Source organism: Opisthorchis viverrini (genome assembly GCF_000715545.1).
Source record: "Opisthorchis viverrini unplaced genomic scaffold opera_v5_225, whole genome shotgun sequence".
Taxonomy (NCBI): domain Eukaryota; kingdom Metazoa; phylum Platyhelminthes; class Trematoda; order Opisthorchiida; family Opisthorchiidae; genus Opisthorchis; species Opisthorchis viverrini.
The window spans coordinates 78,819-102,778 of record NW_008751883.1 but is presented as its reverse complement, the minus strand read 5'-3'; the positions used below and the strand labels follow the sequence as shown (position 1 = coordinate 102,778).

The 23,960-nt window shown below is 44.0% G+C and overlaps 1 protein-coding gene across 1 annotated transcript in view; it reads right to left on the bottom strand.

Annotated features, from left to right (window-relative positions):
* The window catches only part of T265_08582 (hypothetical protein), a gene marked incomplete at both ends in the record, with an annotated part of 107,712 nt that overhangs the window by 30,970 nt on the left and 52,782 nt on the right, over positions 1 to 23,960 (bottom strand). The window contains 10 exons of the mRNA XM_009174434.1: positions 323 to 424; positions 6,507 to 6,691; positions 10,777 to 10,861; positions 11,527 to 11,642; positions 12,234 to 12,318; positions 15,381 to 15,488; positions 18,854 to 19,185; positions 19,892 to 20,062; positions 20,268 to 20,379; positions 22,451 to 22,609. Coding sequence (XP_009172698.1) covers positions 323 to 424; positions 6,507 to 6,691; positions 10,777 to 10,861; positions 11,527 to 11,642; positions 12,234 to 12,318; positions 15,381 to 15,488; positions 18,854 to 19,185; positions 19,892 to 20,062; positions 20,268 to 20,379; positions 22,451 to 22,609 — 1,455 coding nt within the window. The remainder of the gene's footprint in view (positions 1 to 322; positions 425 to 6,506; positions 6,692 to 10,776; positions 10,862 to 11,526; positions 11,643 to 12,233; positions 12,319 to 15,380; positions 15,489 to 18,853; positions 19,186 to 19,891; positions 20,063 to 20,267; positions 20,380 to 22,450; positions 22,610 to 23,960) is intronic.

The window sequence follows — 23,960 nt, the reverse complement described above, 5'->3', positions numbered from 1 at the left end:
ATGATGACGATGATGATGACGATGATGATGACGATGATGATGATGATGACGTTGATGATAATGATGGCGATGATGATGAAGACGATGATGATGATGACGATGATGATGATGATGAAGACGATGATGATAATGATGACGATGATGATGACGATGATACCTCAAACGTCTACTCGATTGCTAATGACCTAAAAGACTTCAGTCAGTACAAACTTTTGATTGTGCTAGATGGGAGACTATTTCCAGTTCATATTGATTTGTCCTGAGACACATAATTACAGAGTATCTTTCGAGCAACGCGAGAAACAATTTTCAAGTGACTTACCATGATTTTCTCAACCCAACTCAAGTCTTCACCTTGTGTACCCTCGTTAAGGATGAGGTCATCGTAGTGCTCCTTAAAGTACATCCTTTTGGAATCTCCTGTCTGAAAATAAAACGCGAGGTGAACGACGCAAGTGCTGAGATGCAGAGAGGCTGATTTACACTTGGTTCCATGTATGGTTGATGGTGGATGGTACAAAATTTTGAAGTAGCTGAATCACCATTTCACTAGGTTTACCAACTTCCTTTCAGTTTTCTTGATTACTTCTCAAACCACAAAGCTTTGTGTGTGTGGGTGTACTACTATTTTTAGCCAGAAAGACGAAAAAGGTGTTAGTCTTGGTGAGTTACATCATTTTGTCGCTCTCGAGTTAGCAAGTTCCTAGGTCAAACTTGTTTTAAAGTCAAAATCCGTCCCAATGGACCTGTGAACAAGTAGTCGGGTAAAACAGTGTCATTTGTGCAAATTTCCAGGAGCTACGTAAGTGGCTGTTAATCGAGCAGTACCTGAAACACAGGCATTTCTCGTGGAATCATTTATGAGTCCAATAATAAAGGAATGAGTGACGAAAAATTATAAACGGCGATCTTTACCAGGCTCAAACCCAGGCCGGTATGAGCTCGTTTGCATGCTGTGATTTATTTCGGATTCATAAAGACACCGTTTTCCAAAGCTCTTGACAACCGTCTATTTTATCACATCCAAAGTACCTTAAAGCCTGCATCTTTCCTCGTCCTTACTACTGGCGTTTACGATTTCTGTAAGCTGTAATATGTTCACTTGACACTCATTCTTACTATGCTTTACTTTCTTAATTTTGTCTTCTGATAGCTAATGAGTTTTCGTTGGTAAATGACGCATGGCCTTTATCACCAAAGTTTGTCAGCGAAGGGTGGTTTGGTCACATAGGGTACATGTCGAACCAGCGTTTGTACAGGTAAAGTGGTGACCGACCTTCGACCTGGCAGAGGGAAATGATTACGAAGAGTCTGGATGCCGAACCTGCTTTCAGAGATAGGGACCGCGTGGTTCTTGTTGTAACTGGTTGGAGATGCTGCAAGGTATGACCGTCAGTTTCTCTCCACGTGGTCTGAATGAGTGTCTGAATTGATCGGCACCTCAGAATGTTTGTGTTAAACCAGCAATAATTCCCTTCCCGCATCCACTTCTTTCCTTTTCTTCACAATGAGGCTTTCAAATAAATTATGGTTTTGCGGCAGTGAAGCGTCCAAGTCAAAGACGGGTGTTTTGCTGTCGATTATGATGATAATGATAGTGATGAGCATGTTGGGTGAATGCCTGTTTGTATTAACGTTTCAACCAAATATCTGACGGATGGCTCTCCAGTTCTGGCGTACCTATACCGGTTAGACTATATCAAACACAGAAAGAAGAGAACCCAATGTTTGTTCTTATTAGACCTCATCAACAGAGAATATTTTTGGCAATGTCGGCATCTGAACTAGGTAAAACTACTAAAGGTTGTCAGGTCGGATTCGGTGACACTCCCTGATCGTGAGGTCCGGATATATCTGGATAGTAGAAACTTGGAGGGAGTGAAGCCGGCAATACACTGAAACAGGCTAAGATTGTAGTGGAAAACTCCAGTAGAGCCCACTGTTTGCTATCGGTTCGTTTACCATCGAGGCTGCAGGAAGTCATATTCCGTGCAGATTCCACTTGGGAGTGACGAACAAAACGGAGCAAAATCAGATGTTCATACAATATTTGCTTACCAAACAAACACCTTCTAAAGGATAAAAGACGCCAAATTTTTCCTATGATGACCCTATTAAGCTGCACAACTTTTTCAAGCTTTAGGGTATTCAGACCAGCCGCTCCTCTGACGTGAACAAGATGTTTGATCAGATATCTGGAGTGGATTCTTTGAAACATCCACTTGTTGAGGGTCCTATGATAGGACAAAATATGTGGTTATGAAGACTAATCAGTGAGATAGTTTCCAGACGCAAGACGAATAATCTATTCTTAGCTCAGTAGTCTTCGCATCCATGAGTCCAACACACCTGTCCGTACCTATGGAGGTAAATATCATCACAGTCATTGTTCTAACTCTAATTCTATCGTCCAAATTGACTCCAGTACACAAATGGGCGTGAGAACAACCTTCCAACAACAGGTATGCGAATTAGGGGCCATTGCGTCCAGCTAGGGATTTCTTGGCGACTCAAAGAGAAGTTCACAGTCGATGTGGGAAGTGCTTTTGGAGAATGGTCAATATAAACACCTTTAACAATACTCTGTGGACTTGTTCGGGGAGAGATGCCTGTTTATGCCAACAGAACCAACTTGGATATAACACGCGGTAGGTTTAATTTTAAATCCCTACTGCGAAACGTGCCCCTTGCGATTCCAGGAGGATTGCTGGAGGTTGTGGAGCATTCTACACACCTCGGTAGTTGTATGAGCTCTGACAGAATTATGTCTGATGATGTCATTGCATGAATCTCGAAGGTCTAAATCACGTTTGCTACTTTGCTTGCTTGTAGTGACAAAAAGGCATATCACCGAGTCGCAAGAGTAGCATGTATGAGGCTACAGCTAGTGGATGTGTTTTTGTATGGTTACAAAACATGCCCTCCTCGGATAGATGATCTGAGAAGTCATCAGATCTTCAGCCACAAACGTCTAGGACGTATTGCTGGTGGCGCGATCAAGTCGTAATTACAGAACGGGCATTTAGTTGTGTTGAGGGTAATTTAGTTGCGAAAAAAACGTCCAGTGTTTAGACCATGTGTATTCACGCCAAAACATTGTCAACCATCTTTCCAGATTGTCTGATTGAGCACACGGTGGAGTGATCACCTCAGATAGCTTGCAAAAAGTTAGCACCGGGTCCGAACCTCATCCACTATTTCCTCCTCTTCTCAGTTGAGGAATTTAACTTTAATTTTGGTTGCACGGCAGCGAAGTACTTGTCAACACGGATATTGCCAACAGATATCAGGTGTTGGAAGTGTGGATTGATGAAGGCAACGACCTCAGGATCAATCATATTGGCGGGACTGTCACCCTGTATGTTTGCTTACAACAAAAGAATACCACAGAGTAGTTGGCATTTTAAATTGCAATGGTAAAAGTGACTTTTTCCCAAGAAAGCCCTGTTCCTGGATAAATTTGACCCCCTCCGTTTTGACCAATGTCCGAAAGAGTTGAACCGTTTCTGGATCAAATGCTCGAAACCAGGGTCTTCAACCTGATCACGAAATTTTTCATGACGTGCAAATTAGTTTTGATCGACGGCAATCAAGTATTGTAAATAAAAATACGACTTTCTGATACATACCGGCAAGTTGGCGAACGGGGAAAAATGACCGATGTTGATGCAATGCCTACATAAACATTAATCGGGATTGCGTCGAAACTACCCAAAAGACCTTGAGAAAATTTTGTCGTCAAGCGCCAAAAAGTTGTTTTTGCTTTCAGGACACTCTGACCCACATGCACAACAGATGATCGGTTGATTAATTCGTCCGTCCAAATGACCGTCCGAACAGTATACATATTAAAAATTCCCGTTTTTTTACAGCCCTACTCACGAAATTTCAGTAGTGTGATTCATCTACCCGAACAATGTTAAATTACTGGGTGCAGAAGAACTGCTGATGAAGCAAAAAAACTACCACGTGACTTACAAATTTCTCTGCAATTTTTTGACGAAGTTTCTTTTTCTGCACACGCTTTCTGCGTCTTTTTTCTATCTCCAATTGGCGCTTTTCACGACCGGTCAAAATTCTTTTTTGTTTTTTCTTCTTTTTCCACCATTTGCGTTTTTGTTGTGCTGTGGCGCTTGGATCCAATATTTCCATTGGAACTTCTTCTACAAGTTAGAGAGAAATGAAAGTTTGAAGCGGTGAGAAATTAACGAAGACACTCACTTCAAGGTCATCGAAAGGTTCAATAATTGTGACACTTGTGACCGGGTAAATGTCTACGGGAGGGCTTGCCTCAACCCGTTAAATCTGGCCTTGATATCGAGTAATCGTGGAACAACATATGTCTGCGAGATGAAAATGCTCTCAAGGCAATTTCTGTTGCAAATTTGGCACGTAGGCGTTTTCGAATTGTGTGCAAATTCAGATGCCATCAGTCTAACTGAAACAGTCGTGCTGGGTGACTAGTTGAGAGTATTACAACGCTAGTGATGGTTTCTGTTAAAAAAAATCGGTTGAGGCCGATAAAAATTTGATGCGCCGTCATGAACTGAACAATGCAGTTGCCCGATTCTCGTCCTTCAGACTTTGTACCAGTCGTAGGCCTGAAAAAGACGAGTTGTTCTTTCGAATTGAGAAGTTCAGGACTGCCAATCTGCAGCATGTGTGGCATTACCGTGCCACTAGCTGGTCCGTCAACAGCACAGTGTACAATGCCGAAGTGTGTTCTATACTTTCGTACAGTTTCAAGCAGTCAGTTATTTAAACGGTTATTTGTTTACAAAATTTCTATTCTTGTCACAGTTATGTGTTTACCTAAACCCACTGACGTGTAGATACGTCATTCAAGAGTAGTCTTCGCATCCATGAGTCCAACACACCTGTCCGTACCTATGGAGGTATATATCATCACAGTCATTGTTCTAACTCTAATTCTATCGTCCAAATTGACTCCAGTACACAAATGGGCGTGAGAACAACCTTCCAACAACAGGTATGCGAATTAGGGGCCATTGCGTCCAGCTAGGGATTTCTTGGCGACTCAAAGAGAAGTTCACAGTCGATGTGGGAAGTGCTTTTGGAGAATGGTCAATATAAACACCTTTAACAATACTCTGTGGACTTGTTCGGGGAGAGATGCCTGTTCATGCCAACAGAACCAACTTGGATATAACACGCGGTAGGTTTAATTTTAAATCCCTACTGCGAAACGTGCCCCTTGCGATTCCAGGAGGATTGCTGGAGGTTGTGGAGCATTCTACACACCTCGGTAGTTGTATGAGCTCTGACAGAATTATGTCTGATGATGTCATTGCATGAATCTCGAAGGTCTAAATCACGTTTGCTACTTTGCTTGCTTGTAGTGACAAAAAGGCATATCACCGAGTCGCAAGAGTAGCATGTATGAGGCTACAGCTAGTGGATGTGTTTTTGTATGGTTACAAAACATGCCCTCCTCGGATAGATGATCTGAGAAGTCATCAGATCTTCAGCCACAAACGTCTAGGACGTATTGCTGGTGGCGCGATCAAGTCGTAATTACAGAACGGGCATTTAGTTGTGTTGAGGGTAATTTAGTTGCGAAAAAAAACGTCCAGTGTTTAGACCATGTGTATTCACGCCAAAACATTGTCAACCATCTTTCCAGATTGTCTGATTGAGCACACGGTGGAGTGATCACCTCAGATAGCTTGCAAAAAGTTAGCACCGGGTCCGAACCTCATCCACTATTTCCTCCTCTTCTCAGTTGAGGAATTTAACTTTAATTTTGGTTGCACGGCAGCGAAGTACTTGTCAACACGGATATTGCCAACAGATATCAGGTGTTGGAAGTGTGGATTGATGAAGGCAACGACCTCAGGATCAATCATATTGGCGGGACTGTCACCCTGTATGTTTGCTTACAACAAAAGAATACCACAGAGTAGTTGGCATTTTAAATTGCAATGGTAAAAGTGACTTTTTCCCAAGAAAGCCCTGTTCCTGGATAAATTTGACCCCCTCCGTTTTGACCAATGTCCGAAAGAGTTGAGCCGTTTCTGGATCAAATGCTCGAAACCAGGGTCTTCAACCTGATCACGAAATTTTTCATGACGTGCAAATTAGTTTTGATCGACGGCAATCAAGTATTGTAAATAAAAATACGACTTTCTGATACATACCGGCAAGTTGGCGAACGGGGAAAAATGACCGATGTTGATGCAATGCCTACATAAACATTAATCGGGATTGCGTCGAAACTACCCAAAAGACCTTGAGAAAATTTTGTCGTCAAGCGCCAAAAAGTTGTTTTTGCTTTCAGGACACTCTGACCCACATGCACAACAGATGATCGGTTGATTAATTCGTCCGTCCAAATGACCGTCCGAACAGTATACATATTAAAAATTCCCGTTTTTTGCAGCCCTACTCACGAAATTTCAGTAGTGTGATTCATCTACCCGAACAATGTTAAATTACTGGGTGCAGAAGAACTGCTGATGAAGCAAAAAAACTACCACGTGACTTACAAATTTCTCTGCAATTTTTTGACGAAGTTTCTTTTTCTGCACACGCTTTCTGCGTCTTTTTTCTATCTCCAATTGGCGCTTTTCACGACCGGTCAAAATTCTTTTTTGTTTTTTCTTCTTTTTCCACCATTTGCGTTTTTGTTGTGCTGTGGCGCTTGGATCCAATATTTCCATTGGAACTTCTTCTACAAGTTAGAGAGAAATGAAAGTTTGAAGCGGTGAGAAATTAACGAAGACACTCACTTCAAGGTCATCGAAAGGTTCAATAATTGTGACACTTGTGACCGGGTAAATGTCTACGGGAGGGCTTGCCTCAACCCGTTAAATCTGGCCTTGATATCGAGTAATCGTGGAACAACATATGTCTGCGAGATGAAAATGCTCTCAAGGCAATTTCTGTTGCAAATTTGGCACGTAGGCGTTTTCGAATTGTGTGCAAATTCAGATGCCATCAGTCTAACTGAAACAGACGTGCTGGGTGACTAGTTGAGAGTATTACAACGCTAGTGATGGTTTCTGTTAAAAAAAATCGGTTGAGGCCGATAAAAATTTGATGCGCCGTCATGAACTGAACAATGCAGTTGCCCGATTCTCGTCCTTCAGACTTTGTACCAGTCGTAGGCCTGAAAAAGACGAGTTGTTCTTTCGAATTGAGAAGTTCAGGACTGCCAATCTGCAGCATGTGTGGCATTACCGTGCCACTAGCTGGTCCGTCAACAGCACACAATGCAATGCTGAAGTGTGTTCTATACTTTCGTACAGTTTCAAGCAGTCAGTTATTTAAACGGTTATTTGTTTACAAAATTTCTAGTCACAGTTAAGTTATGTGTTTACCTAAGCCCATTGACGTGTAGATACGTCATTCAAGTTTACAGCACGTCTAGAAGAGCAACCTTGTCACCTACATAGCTTCTTCTATGGGGGGATCGAATTCAAGCAAGGGCTATCACTGTCGACCCTGGTGTCCTTCCAACATAGTTCCAATGAGGTTAGTTTACACAAGATTGAACACCTCCACAAAGAGAGGCCATTAGGCAAGAGTGTCCGTAAGTTGCAGATCAATCGGCTGCTGATCTGTCCGCCGAGGCTGGCAATTTCCTTGCAGATGTGCATCGTCAGGTGGAGAGGCATCATCCCCGCACTGATGATGTCTTCACTGATGGTGATCAGACGTCTGTAAGCAACTTCCCAAGCTCGGCAAACAGATTAGCAGCCACCTGATCAACAACCGATCAACACCCCCAAGCCACCAATATTCCGATATACTGTCAGATGTCGATAGTACTTCCTGCATTTGCAGAGCCAAACACCAACCGTCCTGATACATCTACGATATCGCCCATTTCAACTCCGAGGCATTCTCACTGACCCCACGGTAAGCTGAAAATCACAACGAAAAACCACACTTTCTGGGAGTGGATAGTTTAAATGAAGAACTTGATTTTGGGGACCTATCTAAAAACATGGGTAGATCAGCTGAACATATTCAGACGAAAATGCAGCATCCCCTCTATGGAGCGCGATCAGCTTTGGACTCGAACGTCCAGCTAATATTCCCGTTTCTTACTGCTACTTGTCTTATGTGCTGGCTTCAACAGCACAGCAGCAGCTTCAGTAGGAGAAACTGCTGATCACCGGTTTTTGGAAGACACTGAGGAAAGAACACCTCAGTGAATAGTGGAAAGAAAGACGAGAGGGGAGGATTCTTGGTTCGCAAAAACCAAATAACGTCATTTGAGAAAATTATGAAGAATGGGGTGCCTACCCACTCAAACAGCAGTTAACTAAACATAGCTGAGAAATTTGATTAAAAGGGGAAGACATCTAGCAGCGTTTGGGGTCCTTATCACTAACACAAACCAAGCGCAAACCTCCAATTCGGTTTATCAGTTAAGCGCCACGTCCTGTGAGGGTTTCCAGGCGTCTGCAAGGAAAACTACCTGTGTCATAACCCAGGTGTCAAGAACTAAGTTTCACTGTAGCCAGTTTCATTCCTTGTCGCCATTTCATGATTTGTTCCTTACGAAATCCTGGTCTGCGAAGGTTTCAAGTGGAGAAAACGTTCTTTGGTGGGCGACGGTATGGCGTGCGTGGGTCTTGTAAGTTCAGTTTTTTACTCAAGTGATTCTGATTGGTTACTGAGTACTGGCTTATACGCCACTTCGTCGTGGATACTCCGTATCCTGCTAAATTTTTGTGTGTCACGACGGCACCTGGGAGAAAATGGATGAAGACTAAATGCCAGAAAGTACACAATCGCTTCAAAGTGGATTGAACATGCAAATCTTTTATCACTCTGTGCGGCCAAAGTTCACCAAGGCCATCGACCCTGAAGGGATGAGTACACATTGCGTTTGACCTTGGAGCTGTCTGGAGCTAAGCCAAAGGCTGAATATCTGATCTCTATTAGTTTTCCGAACGATCCCGCAACATATTTCTCGTTTTCATCACTCGCTTACGACGCCACTCTCGTTAAGCTTAGGCGAGACAACTGTATCAAAAAAATGCTAAAACAGAAGCAATGAAGACGCTATAAATGACTGAATAAATAATAAATAATAATAACTGAATAAATAACTATGAGTAACTGAATTATTCTGCTCTGGAGCGATAAGTTATCTCTTTGTTTAAGTAAGAGTTGTTCATTGTGAGACTCCGACGGGTTTTGCAAGATGTGCACTGCTGATGATCCCCATGAAACATAAAATAGTTGCAAATAACTGGATTATTCTGCTCTGGAGCGATAATTTATCTCTTTGTTTAAGTAAGAGTTATTCAGTGTGAGACTCCGACGGGCCACTTCGTCGTTGCACTGCTGATGATCCCCATGAAACATAAAATAGTTGCAGAGTGCTTCTTGGATTTTCAGTATAGATTGGTTTCGAACCCAATTTCTCCTCACAACACCAACGAGCTAAAAATAGCTCAGAGGATCAGTTACTCCACACATTCAGTCACCCTTCGATCTGAGAAGTCGTCACTCGAGCAACTAGTCCACACGTGACCACGTGATGTGTACCCCGTGATTGGAGGATGAGGGACGCTATACACTAAGTGCGAGCAAATCACACTGCTGTTCAGCCTATCGTGATCGAACGGTCGAACCACGGGTTCAAAAGTCCCTGGAGTTTCGTACGATGCTCACAGTTTTTGATTCCCAATGAGGATGAAACAGCTCTGCTTGTTGGCTTTTGAGAACAGATTTACCACCAGAACCAAATCTTTATTGGAAATTACAAAATCTTCTCACGCTACGAACAATTTTCAGTATGAACTGAGTGGTATCTACATCAGAAGACCTAATCAGCCAAGGATCTCGTTCAAAACACCAGTTTCGGATACTTTCACGGTTCTGTCCTTTGTTTTCAACGATCTGATAAGTCGGTGTTGAATATTATGCATTATCCAAGAGAAGAGTCCAACTCCCAGAAAGGCCAAAAGGCACCCTATAAGATGATGACCTCATCGGTGGGGAGATGTACTACACCTGAAATATTCAGGTGAGTGGGTAATGAACGACTGTTTTTGTCGCCATATTAATAAGGCTCCTAAAGTAGCATGAACTAGAGGAAACGTTCAGTACACAATTACTCATAAATGGGTTCTGTCGGTGATACTCGCCTTCCAGGATGGGGATTGCTTGATCTCCACAGCGCCTGGTTGAAGACGCTGCAAGATAGGGCTGCCAACCGATGTCAGTGACGATCTTGTTGTCTGTTTCTATCCATATTGCCTGAATGAGTATTTGGGAGTGTGGGCACCTCGGATTGATTGTAGTAAGGTAGCACTAAGTACCTTACCCGTCCACCTTCATTCTTTTCTTCACATTGGGGCTTTCAAATAAATCATGGTTGTACGGAGCGAGGCATAGGTGTCGAACACTGATGTCATGCTGTCGATGATGATGGCGATGAAGTTGGCAGCCCGTGTCAGTTCTCCAGGTTGTTCTACATATTAACACAAAATGTACGAATTCCGGAATACTGTTGGCGTGCTCGATAATACATAGAGTTTCGCTGATAAGATGCAATCATAATCCTGGGGAAAACGCCAAGTTGGAAAGCTGACAGCTGTTCAATTAACGTTGTTCATAGGAGCGTTGATTGTCGCACAGACAGTATGAGGTGTTCCCTAAGATTTAAGAAGGAACATTTTAGTAGTAATGGTGGTAGGCCACAATCCCTCTCTGACATTTTGAGTTCCAGCTTTCGCGACTTGACGTAAAGGAGAGACGTTCATGACCCGGAATGTAGGAAAAACCGCCACTTACCGGCTGGTTCCTCGGCCACTTTGATCTGGTCCAACTTGTCACTCAAACTGCTAGCATCTGAATCTGTCAACTCGTCATGTCGTTCCTGGAAAAGGATGAAGAATGACACATATCACGTATTCCCAGATCTTCCACCGGTTAGCATAACCTCACACTTGGCTGAAAGAATGAGTTAACAGCGTGAACCCTATAGTCAGTGCATCATGTAGATTGGAGTGTGAACGTAAAACCTTCGGTGCAAGAAGAATAGGAAGTGTAAACAATGATGAAAGCTACTCATACGGTTGATAAAAACAGTTCCGCAGCCCACTTCCGGTTTCGCCCTTCTTGGGGCTGATCAGGTAGGCGCAGTCCCCGAGTTTCCGTCAACCTTATGTTCACCCGAAATGCACGAAAGTCGCCGAATACACTCATTTACACTTCAATCTGTTTCCCACGGGGTACTCAACTGAAACCCAGCTGGATATCTCATGTGTAGTCAAGGGGTTTTCAGCTATCCTTCTGAGCAGTTCTTCATGGAAACATGCAGCAATATCTCGAACATCTTCCCAACTGAAACATAAGGCGGTCTTTGTGCAACACACTCAATTGCGATATATCAAAACGAGAGATTCAGGTAAGTTCCCCCGTGAAAACCACAGTGGTATGGAAATAAAAGAGATACTATATTTGTGAACTGTAACAAGGCATCTGGTCCCAACTGCATCTCCTCAGCGCCAGTATTCGTGAATGAATGGAACGAAGAAATACCCATTGAATGGATGCTCGCGATGCCGCTACACAAATCACGTGGAACGAGTGGGTATCACGTGACCTGTAGACAAAACCTCCAACTTGGCGCAAATGCAAGCTGGTCCTGAAAAGCTCTGGAGTTACTCGCAGTATGTTGTTGGATGTTTGCTGCACTTAGGAAGCTTCTCCACAGGTCCAACAGCCAAACACCTTCCTCCAGGTGAACAAGAATTGTAGTAGCACTAAGTACCTTACCCGTCCACCTTCATTCTTTTCTTCACATTGGGGCTTTCAAATAAATCATGGTTGTACGGAGCGAGGCATAGGTGTCGAACACTAATGTCATGCTGTCGATGATGATGGCGATGAAGTTGGCAGCCCGTGTCAGTTCTCCAGGTTGTTCTACATATTAACACAAAATGTACGAATTCCGGAATACTGTTGGCGTGCTCGATAATACATAGAGTTTCGCTGATAAGATGCAATCATAATCCTGGGGAAAACGCCAAGTTGGAAAGCTGACAGCTGTCTAATTAACGTTGTTCATGGGAGCGTTGATTGTCGCACAGACAGTATGAGGTGTTCCCTAAGATTTAAGAAGGAACATTTTAGTAGTAATGGTGGTAGGCCACAATCCCTCTCTGACATTTTGAGTTCCAGCTTTCGTGACTTGACGTAAAGGAGAGACGTTCATGACCCGGAATGTAGGAAAAACCGCCACTTACCGGCTGGTTCCTCGGCCACTTTGATCTGGTCCAACTTGTCACTCAAACTGCTAGCGTCTGAATCTGTCAACTCGTCATGTCGTTCCTGGAAAAGGATGAAGAATGACACATATCACGTACTCCCACATCTTCCACCGGTTAGCATAACCTCACACTTGGATGAAAGAATGAGTTAACAGCGTGAACCCTATAGTCAGTGTATCATGTAGATTGGAGTGTGAACGTAAAACCTTCGGTGCAAGAAGAATAGGAAGTGTAAACAATGATGAAAGCTACTCATACGGTTGATAAAAACAGTTCCGCAGCCCACTTCCGGTTTCGCCCTTCTTGGGGCTGATCAGGTAGGCGCAGTCCCCGAGTTTCCGTCAACCTTATGTTCACCCGAAATGCACGAAAGTCGCCGAATACACTCATTTACACTTCAATCTGTTTCCCACGGGGTACTCAACTGAAACCCAGCTGGATATCTCATGTGTAGTCAAGGGGTTTTCAGCTATCCTTCTGAGCAGTTTTTCATGGAAACATGCAGCAATATCTCGAACATCTTCCCAACTGAAACATAAGGCGGTCTTTATGCAACACACTCAATTGCGATATATCAAAACGAGAGATTCAGGTAAGTTCCCCCGTGAAAACCACAGTGGTATGGAAATAAAAGAGATACTATATTTGTGAACTGTAACAAGGCATCTGGTCCCAACTGCATCTCCTCAGCGCCAGTATTCGTGAATGAATGGAACGAAGAAATACCCATTGAATGGATGCTCGCGATGCCGCTACACAAATCACGTGGAACGAGTGGATATCACGTGACCTATAGACAAAACCTCCAACTTGGCGCAAATGCAAGCTGGTCCTGAAAAGCTCTGGAGTTACTCGCAGTATGTTGTTGGATGTTTGCTGCACTTAGGAAGCTTCTCCACAGGTCCAACAGCCAAACACCTTCCTCCAGGTGAACAAGAATTGTAGTCTGAAGAACTAGTGATTTCGTCAGATCGAACACACCCTGGAATCTCCCCCCACAAAATCGAACACACCATGGAAACTCTCCCACAAAACGGTAAATGGTTTTTGACAAAAACGATGCTTGAATATTGACTACGATATTAAAATATCTCTGTTGTATCTAGAAACATCCCAACTACGAAACAGGATGCCGCATATGAAAGTCAAGACTACGCTTCAGTCCGAATGAAAAGGATCATAATGACAGAAAAAAGTACCATTTAACATAAAAGACGCTTGACTATCAAATCCAGCAAAGCTACACTACGACAAATGCTCTCATTTGCACACTGAGTCGGCTTGACAAGACATACAACTGAATCGAGTTTAATCTCTCGATCATGATGTTGCGTTTTAACTGAATTTGTTGCACCACATGCAGCCTCAGTTGGTATGATACTCAAAGTATCGTAATACGTTGTTGTCTAGACTTAACACACTACTCGCAAGGTGGATGAAAATTCTTCGATAGCCCACGACCGGCTTTATCCCTTCTTGAGGTTCACCAAATAGACGCAGTCTGCGATTTTTCGTCAACTTCATGTTCTACCTGACAAAAAGTCGACAAATACACCCATTTTCACACGAATATTTGTTGACAGGAGACTCAACTGAATCCATCTGAATGCTGCGTTTATGATGATCCACTTCAGTTGAAGCGAATGAAAATATTTGTAAAGATATGTCCCATTTGAGATCAAGTAGAATATAAGGTGGACCGAATCTCGAGGGCTGCGCCTACCTGATGAGCTCCAAGAAGGTCGAAACCGTTCGTGTTACCGAGTAACCTTAGGAGTAGTGTGTTGCGTCTAGACAATAAAGCTACACTTGTTCACTGTGATCACACCATATTGAGACATCTGAAGTGCCTACCACTAACCTGCGAAGGAATGGACTGCGTGTACCTCTGAAGTTCCTGCGGTCTATCGACTGTAGGATCCATCCTACTAGTATAATTCTTTAAGTTGTCTTAGCCTTCCGAACATCAAAAGTACCAAATTCTGTCTACCTCTCAACACCACAGAAGCAAGAGAACTTTGGCAGATTGAGTCTCCAATCCTAGCTTATCTACCAACATCTACAGTGTTTTGTAATGTGCCTAAATAATGGTGAAACGGCGGGCGCTGCTGATGAGGCATACGAGTAGTATGTAGTTTTCTCGTAGCTCCGTCTCGCGTCTAATGGAAGGTGAGGGTTATTACGGAACCTGTTGAACTGCTTTTCAGCGTTCCTCTACAGTGTTTGGCAATGTGTCTAAATAATGATAGTCTCAGTGAATGTATGAACTATGGATCACGTGTTAATAGTGTGAAAATCCGTCAGTCGGGTCTTCATCCTTTAAATCAAGCTGTACCAAAAGGCTTAGAAGGAGCATATAGCTCGTGGACTTTCCACTGGAATCATCAGCACGGCACACCCTACGATGCTCTAGGGCGATTCGAACTAATGACCTCCCACTGATAGTTCAAGCCTATAGAGTTCGACCAGGGAGACAGTCAACACGTGACCATGTGATCTGAATTCTGTGACTAAATGATATTCTATCGGAGCACGATTTAGTCGCACTGTTGACCAGTCATTGATAATCGAACGGTTTGGTCTTCAACCAGCAGCTGGGAGGCTTCCAGTTCAACTCTACTCGGATGTTAGTGGGATGTTCACCCGTGATATTAATCAAGCGGCAGCTAATCTGTTTGCCGAGCTTGGAAACTGTCAAAAAACGTTTTCAAACCAACCGCCAAGCTTGGCGAACGGATCAACTGCCACCTGGTCGACAGCGAATCTACGATGACTGTGGAAAAATTCAAAGCAGATATTAAATTTCCTCCTATTTCACTTTAATGGCTACAAGATGCAGTCATTTCTAATCGGGCAAGTGGACGTCACTATAGTTACTAGCCTAGGAAACACGAATTACCCTCGAAGCAAAGAAAAGGAAGTGAGCTATTGCATTCATTTTTATATGAAGTCGGTTGGCAAACAAACAGGTGAAGTTTGTAAAGCAATGACCCACATAAAATAGTAGAGGTAACCTCCGCAATTAAGGCAGTTCTTCCGGATGACGGAAACGGTCTTTTCAAACCAGAGTTAACCGGTGCCGGCTAGAGCGATTTCACGCAACCAAGTCGTCAAATCACTCACCTCTTCCTTGTACGTATCAGCTGCATTAATTGTGGCAAAGTACCTCGTCCAAAAATCTGCGCTGGCCAGCTGTTCTGGAGTTGGCCCCATATGTACCACTGCTTCGGGCTGAAAATGGAAAAACCACGTGTTACCATGCCAAACGAATTGCTATCATGAGTTGTGAAATATGTACTTTTGTCCTCCTGACGGAAGCCCAGATGTTATTATCCAGATAAAAACAACTAATTAGTTGATTATTCAGATTTAATCAAGAAGTCTGTTCAGGCTTTGTGACGACGTAAAAGTAATTCTGAAACAGTTCTCGGTAATAACAGTCAGCGGACTGGTATGGAAACTCTTTCAGGCCGTTTACTCATCTCTTTTTCAGTCCACCTATCCCTTTTGCTCACCTGTTAGTTTCAGTACTTGCTGGCAATAACTGGCTGATGTTTTCCACCCCATGGTGTGATGGTCATTGAGTTCACCTGATTTTGTTCAGAAATGTGAGAACCAGTCAGACGGCCTGTTTTAAGCGCACTGTTTTGTTGCGTCTGACATCGTGAGGATGTGCGCCTCAGCCCTGGTTAGTTCTGTTTCTTGAGACGCTGGTCGTTTAGTAACCGCTTCTTCAGCTGGAACGCCCCCTACAAGTATCAACCCAAAACAAGGACCGATCAGCCTGTAGGTGGCTGCCGTCCCCCTCCGTTCTCCCTTCAGGTTGCCGCGCTGATGTCACTAAGATCTCCTCGCGCTTTTGCAACCAGATCTCTCCTCAGGCAACTCCCTTCTGGCATACTCTTGTCATCAATATCCATCGACTGTCATCAGTTTCACACCAATAACCCAGAATGAAACGATGGGTCACCTTGTCAGCGTTCCCATTTCGACCAGCTTGTGTCTACTTACCTGAAGCACAGTAACCTGACTTCAAAAGTTAGAATCAGTCAGCCAATTCGTAACATAGGTTGGTGCATTCAAACACGTCTGCGCTATGATGTCACTCGCTTTGCTAATAATGCTCCATTTGCCGATCCGTGTACGCGATCGATTCGACACCAATGGAATAGAGTTAAAGAAGCGACTGAATGGAACACTGAGTTTACTGAAGTACGACTGTTCTAAACAAGTGGAGCAGTGAAGCGGTCCAACAGACTTACCTCTGCTCCCCCAGAAACAGCCTATCATGGTTTTCAAAGCGCTGATCTGAAGGATGGTAGGCTTTTGGAGCACTTCCAGTTAGTGGATGTGGTCCAGAATATCGACATCACGAACAAAATGACAACCTCACTCAATGTTAAATCTTTCTTTACAAGTATTCCAGTCATTGAAGTGACAGACATTGCTTACGCTTTTGCCAGTCAAAAAGCCCATATTTAGAACTTCCCTTAGAATACTTCTACACTTGTAACTCCAAGAGAACCTGAAGAACTGTTGGTGAATAAGGATAAATGTCAATGACCTCTTTGCCCCCCCCCCCCCTGATCACAACTAAACAGAGGAATCTCAGTGTTCAAGCTCATTTAAACTTTACAGTAGAACTCAGAAAAAAAGTGAAAGATAGTTTCTCTTGATGTGCTTCTGGCTGGACAGCATGATAGGTAGCATAACCATGGTGCTTTAAGGAAAACCGTTTGAACAGGATGACACTTGCACTTTAAGAGTTCAACCCCCATCGAACAAGCATGGGCTCTAGTCGCCCCCCCCCCACAAGTCTAGAGCATTGCTACTCCTGACAACATCAAACATTAGATGTTCAAAGACACCTTGGTTATAAACCGTTATCCGTTGAGCTTCATAGAAGAGTACTATGATCCTCAACCTCCGAGCCACATGAATCCAGCTGTTCCAAAAACGCAGCCTGCTTGGTGCTATTGTCTAGGTGAGATGACCTGTCGTCCTTGATTAGGTGTCATCTAACATCAAGGATCAAACATACCCACAAGGTTGCTCAACTAGTCCTTCTTCAACAAGCTACCTGTATTTCTACCTCACCCAGGAATGACCAGGATGTCTGACTCACCAAATCCAGCCCGATATGTCAGTTCGATTGCATCGAACGTCAGAAGATTTACGAGGCACCTTAGGACACGAATAAGAGAGAAATTACCGAAGTGGTCTATCAGAGTAGAGTCGCGTTGTCCCGAATCCACCGGTACAAGACATCTTTTGAACTTACTATAGATCTAATGACGGCTTTTAAAGTCACTTCTATGTCCTAAAGCAGTCCCCATACATCGTCCTAATCCTCACTTAGGTACACAAAGGCAACTGCTATCTAACGTACTCTTAACATGGATATTCACTTTCTGCATTTGTATTTTTGGCCGTTTACTCTATTCCATTTTGTCCCATTATGTAACGCCGTTTCGATACTCGTTCCCAGCGTTTAGCTTTTTCTAACCTCTATCACCTTCATGGCACGTTTGACAAGCTTTTGTCCCTATGACTAATCGATTTCATTCGTCTGGCTGACATCATGTGACATGTGACGTATGAACCTTTGCCAACACGCCGCTTTTGTATGAAGAAGACCAAATGTCGGGATGTGACTGAAATGCCTGCGCGCAAGACTTTGTATGCCCTGAAAGTGAAGTCTTAACTGCGGGGACGGATCTCTCACAATTTGACACTACTAACACCACATTAACCAACCTTCAGATCAAGAGCTACTACAACTCAACCGCAGTTGTAGAATACCGGTTTCTCTGGCCTGTTCTCCATTCTATGGCTAGGCCTGGACAACCAAACGCGCGTGCATACCGATCGGTATGGGACGGCGCGATTAAGAACAAGCCTTTCTTGTTCGATAGTCATTTCCGCGTTGGCTCACGTTTACACTAGGTTACGCACACATCCAAGATGTTTGCATCGCGGCTCCGAGACTACTGTGTTGCAGGTGTGTGCTCTATGAATTTCATCGGCGTAGCAAAGAATACTACCTGGGGGTAGGTGACAAATAAGGACACGATCTGCTAGCCAGTCAATGTGGCATTCGTCCACTCAGGTGTAGGCGCGTGGTTACTTCACGACGCAGTACACGCGACTCTTGAAATTTGGGATTGCATCTATCTGATGACTTTCAACAAAAATCAACTTTCTCCTTCGCTGAAGGCATTCACAAGTTTACCGAAGTCCCTGTAACTGTGAGCCATCCGTCAGACAGATTACTGAGCTGCTACCTGGGTACATACCTGATCGTATCAGTGGACAACAGATAAAAGTGCAAAGAAATACCTAGTTGAGCAGTTATCGTATTAGATATATCAGCAGCCAAATAATGTGTTGGCATACAATATGTCACGGTCCCCTCTCTAATTTTAATCAACCGTCTCTCTGCATTCTAGCAACACAGAGTTACCTCCCGAGCAGACTTCAGGTTCGAGGTAAAACTTGGGGATATTTTCAGACAATCACTCATGCAAACGTATGCATGAGAAAAACCGAGACAGACCAGGCTAGAATAAGGTTAAACTATACGCGAGGGCACTCACACCTCCAGCGGTGATATCCATATAATCAGGAGGCCCACGCTGCTCTCCCGAGTCTGCTATCGACCTTGTTTCTATGCTGCCCTCTAGTTTTGGTGCGACGAAATTCGGATTGATATCATCCAGGTTAATTTCCGTAGGTTCAGATCCCTCCGAATCCTCCATTGTCACCTCGCTCCGGCGGCTCGCTGAGGCATCCGAACGTTTCTTGGATTGATCACGCCCACTCATAGCATCTTCTTGGTCAAACAGGGAATCAAGTCTGATGTTCAGTCGCGGAGCCAAATTTGGCCCCTCGTCATAGGTGGAATCCTCGTCATCTTCCGGCAAACCAACTGGGATGAGAAATATCAAAAGATTTGTAACAACGACCAAGCGCGTGACCGCTGGATGACAAGTGTTATGCCATACAAATCTACACTATACTACGACATCCAGATTGCACCGATGGATACTACATTGCCTCCCACTTTACTGCACCCCACTATGCTATTCTAAGCAATAATATACTGCAATATACTATAACACACTACGCTATACAATACTTCACTGCACACTGCTATACTACACTACGAGATACTATACTACACTATACTATACTATACTATACTATACTATACTATACTATACTATATACTATACTATACCATACTACTATAATGTGCCATATGCCGTGCCTCACTAGAGCACTGCGCTGGACCGTGGTATGAATCAGCAAACAAGCGTGTTCACGTTCATGCTCAAACCGTCTATGAGCCACCTGGGCCAATTAAACCTGACGTAAGGATTCCCCTCCGATCAAATGCCCTTCCAATCAAATGCCTTTCCAACTCCTTTAGCAACTAGCGTACTGCTAATATTGAACGAGAGCAACACAGGGCGATTTAGCAAGGAGACTTCGGAATCGACCAGAACAAAATGGTTGACCCGCCTAGGTTGCGTCTATTAAAACTCCACAATTCTCCCCCATTGTGACAGGTGACTTAATTTGACTGGCACCGGACAACTGTACAATACTATCTAGAGGCCAGTGTGACTTACGGCTGGAAACATCCAGGTAATCCCGAACATTTGAGAATGTATATGTTCCAACGATGACCTTTGTTCCAAAGGTACGATTGTCATGACAGTTCATTACAACAGGAGGCCAGTAACGTTCATCAACCGGAAGATACTGTGACAGGAAGTTGGGAAAGGTAGATGAAGTGAAGCCTGAAATGTTAGCAATCGACACCGAATTCCGTACACAATTTCACCCTGAATTGCCTAACGAAGGTTGTGATTCGATTAGACTCAAGGTGAATAATCAACTACAGTGAACTCATCTCTCGCTTGAACGGTCGTGTTCCTGTTCTGGCGTAATTATTCCGGTGCGTCCACACCAAAGTGAAGCACTGGACTCGAGCTTCGCGCTTACCAGAGCTCATCAGCAGTGCATATCCAATGGCCGTGCCGGGATTTGAACCCCGGATATCTGGCATGCGAGGCGAGCGTGTAACCACTACTCCACCGGCGCACGTTGGACGCATCTGAATTACCAGTCTGAACAGGCGAACGTGTTCACACCTGAGCGATGTGACTAGTGTGCCCGACTCATCGAACGACGACCCAGTAACTGTCCTGGTTGTGACGATCGACTGACCCGCCAGTCAGGACTTCCCACTCAGGTAGCGTGACACACGCTTGAAACCCCGAAATTGCAACCAAACAGCCATCCAGTGGGTCTTCGGTTACGATTCGGTTGCAAGTACCAACCACATATGTTGCTATCCTTGATGTGACACTATTTATAGGTGACATAAAGCGTTTGGACAGCTGATAACTGGGTTCCCCCTACTTTGATTCATCATACAGACCTAATTCCCGTCAATCCTAAGGTGTTTTTAAGTGGACTTGGAAAAAAGTGAAGTTGGAAATGCTGAAATTAGCAGTGGATACAAATGATGTGTAGTGGTTTGTTAAGCGTGCTCCCCCTGTAGACAGTGTGTGTGTGTGTACATCCACCACGCAACAGATACCTCACCAGCCGTCAGTGAATAACCTCGCATAACCCTGCATTATTGCTTGTTCTGGTGTTCACATGGCGTGCGCCGTATCACCCTTGATCACACACGTCGCTCCCGGTTCAGTGGCTAGGAGGTCGGGCATTCAATAGCACAGTGATCGGCTAAGCAGCCAGCATCGCAAACATATAAGGAGATAAACAAATTCAAACATAAATATCACTTTGTTTTTCACTCAGTTGAATCCTTTGTTTATGATGGTCTTCAACTGAATGTGGTGCACAAGGTCACTCCTTGTTTTTGTTGATAAGATTTTCGAGATGTCGCTGAAAACTTTTCGGCAGTCCATGACCAGTTTCGCCAGCTCTTCTTGGGTCACATCCAAAAGGCGCATCCCCGAGTTTCCGTCAACCTTATGTTCTACTTGAACCCAAATCTCATGAAATCCGACAAACGCTCACTTGTGTACCAAGCTGGTTTTCTCGGCTGACCGAGCTGAATCCCAGCTAAGAAGACCATTCATAAGCGAGAGATTCAGCTGAAATTCTGTTCTGTCGCCAAGACCAAATAAGAGTGCAAGTGAGAGTAGGTGGTGAAGGCCGTCCAATTTGATCTCAAGTAGAACATCAGATTGACGGTTACTCGTTGACTGCGCTTCCCTAATGAGCCCCAAGAAGGGCGGAGCCATTGGTGGCCTGTCGAAGAACTTTCAGCAACTTTATTACTAGTGCGTTACGTCTGGAAACACAAAACACCAAATTGTTATGGCCGAGACATGTTGGTAAGACCGGTCGCGAATACTAGAAAAATGGAGATTTGAGACCCATTTGGAGGGCTCAGTAGTTAGGGCGCGAATTTACTGACTGGAAGATCCGTGGTTCGAACGAGGCCTGTGGATCACGGCTTCTCTTACCTCTCGGCTTCGGCAACCTGGTATTGTCCCACCTGTCGTGCATGACAGCTAGGCACCAAAATGGTGTTACAGCTCAACGATTTTTACTCATTTGGGAGTTAACTTGGTTGTGAAGGCAACTTAGCCGAGTTTCGCCTTAATTCATCTGATTCTTGCATCATCACCTAGTCAATGTGCAGCAACCAATTATCACAACATACGCAAAGTTTGATATTCAGGTTGGAGATAAGCGAGATGGAAATTCACAGAATGAGCCTACTTGATGAACCCGCAAGAAGGGTGAAACCGGTAGGGGGGCTTTCCCAATTTGCTACCGTTCCTATGATTAGTTTCGGAAAAGATAGCAACGGAAAGTGTTTCGTACTGACTGGAGAGAATCCGAGGCTTCACGGAAAACAGACAGCTGAACTTTGAAGTTGCTATGGTGTTTTATTGTCAGTCCTGTGAACAGACTGCCTGCTCGACATTGCGATTAAAAGTACGGGCGGCTAAACTGAGTCACGTGACTGATGCTACACCGATTTGGTGGATCCCCGTTGGGTCAGTGGGCGCAGAGTGGCTCAAACCCCACTCTGCGATGACGGCGTGCGAGAAACCTGGGGTGTTCAGACTGATAATCGGAAGTGGACACCCCCACATTTTCTGCTGTAGATGCGTCAAACACATTCAAAGTACACTACTTACCACGTCTGCTACTTTGAAGTGATTCTCAAAAAGACGGCGTTTGTGTAAATCGTGCATAATTTCCGATTCAATTTTTGTCCCACCGATTTCGATTGTTTGGTTTGGTCGTCTGACTGGGAGCAGCTGTTGTCGGGCCATTCCAAACATGCTCCAGAACAGCTTTGAACGAACAGAAAATAAAGAAAACAATACAATCTAATCTTTCCTATTTCACTAAAAGACAGCATTTCGAATAGAAATCCTCTTGGGATTGTTGGCGTTTTGTTCTAACCTACGTTGTTATTTTTCTGGGTTTATTTTCTTTGTATCGCAACTATGCGGTGTGGAATAACTAACCGCCTCAACTAATTCGTTGTTGTGACAGCTCGACCGAAAAATGTCTATGCATCTGGGCTGTGGTCGCTTAACTGTGAACGGTAGAACGTTGAGCGAAGACTTCCATAATGTCTGTGTTAAAGATCGGTACCTAAATCTGGCAGTACCTTCTACCATCGCATGAATAGTTCGCAGTTTAAACGGTTAAGATGTCTTCATTTTGATTAGCTAACAACACACTACTCACAAAAATAGACAACACTGAGGTGTTTTCAACCTAGTAGCCTGTTCCAATGCCAAATTCAAAAACAAATGAAAAGGCATATTTCCTGCAGACATGCATGAACAATACCCATCTCACCGTATGGAACTTTTCGTCAAGATAGTTAATTTGTTATTTGTTACAGTAGTTCGCGTACCCTACTACTGTTATAAACACCATGTGTGAGAGACCGGTATTCTATGCAAGTTTAGATCACATGATTACCTGTATATGTAGAAATGATGGAAGCTGGGGTATGTGAATTGGTTGCTTCCACACGTTGCGCTATCAATTGTGAATAATCATCATTCCGTTGCCGGTAAAGATGTCCCCATTTTGATTAGCTAACAACATACTACTCACAAAAATAGACAACACTGAGGTGCTTCCAATCTAGTAGCCTGTTCAAATGCCAAACCCAAAAACACATGAAAAGCCATATTCTCTTTAGACATGCGTTAAAAATGCCCATGTCACCGTACGGAAATGCGGTCAAGATCGTTAATTTGTTATTTGTGAGTAGTTTACGTACCATACTGTTGTCCTAAACACCATGTGTGAGACCGATATTTTATGAAAGTTTAGAGCACATGATTATACATATATATATTGGTTGTACGTGGGCTGGAATACTGCCAGGGCGCCCACACCTGGACAGGAGGACGATTAGGGTCCTCAACCAAAGTATTTGGCTCAAAAGCCTAACCGCAAGGCAGCGGTGTTTGGCGGGGAAATGCAAATGCATTACCATTTCTACGGAACAAGTCGCCATACATGTTCCAACCCCCAACCTGGAGGGCCAGGAGACTGTGTTCGTCAGACCTCTAACCATTGACCAACCTGGTATGAGAGACTCTGTGAGTGTCGCGGGACACTCTCCAGTATAGCTCAATGGGTCTCCGAGGTACACAAACCGCCACACCACGGTAAGGT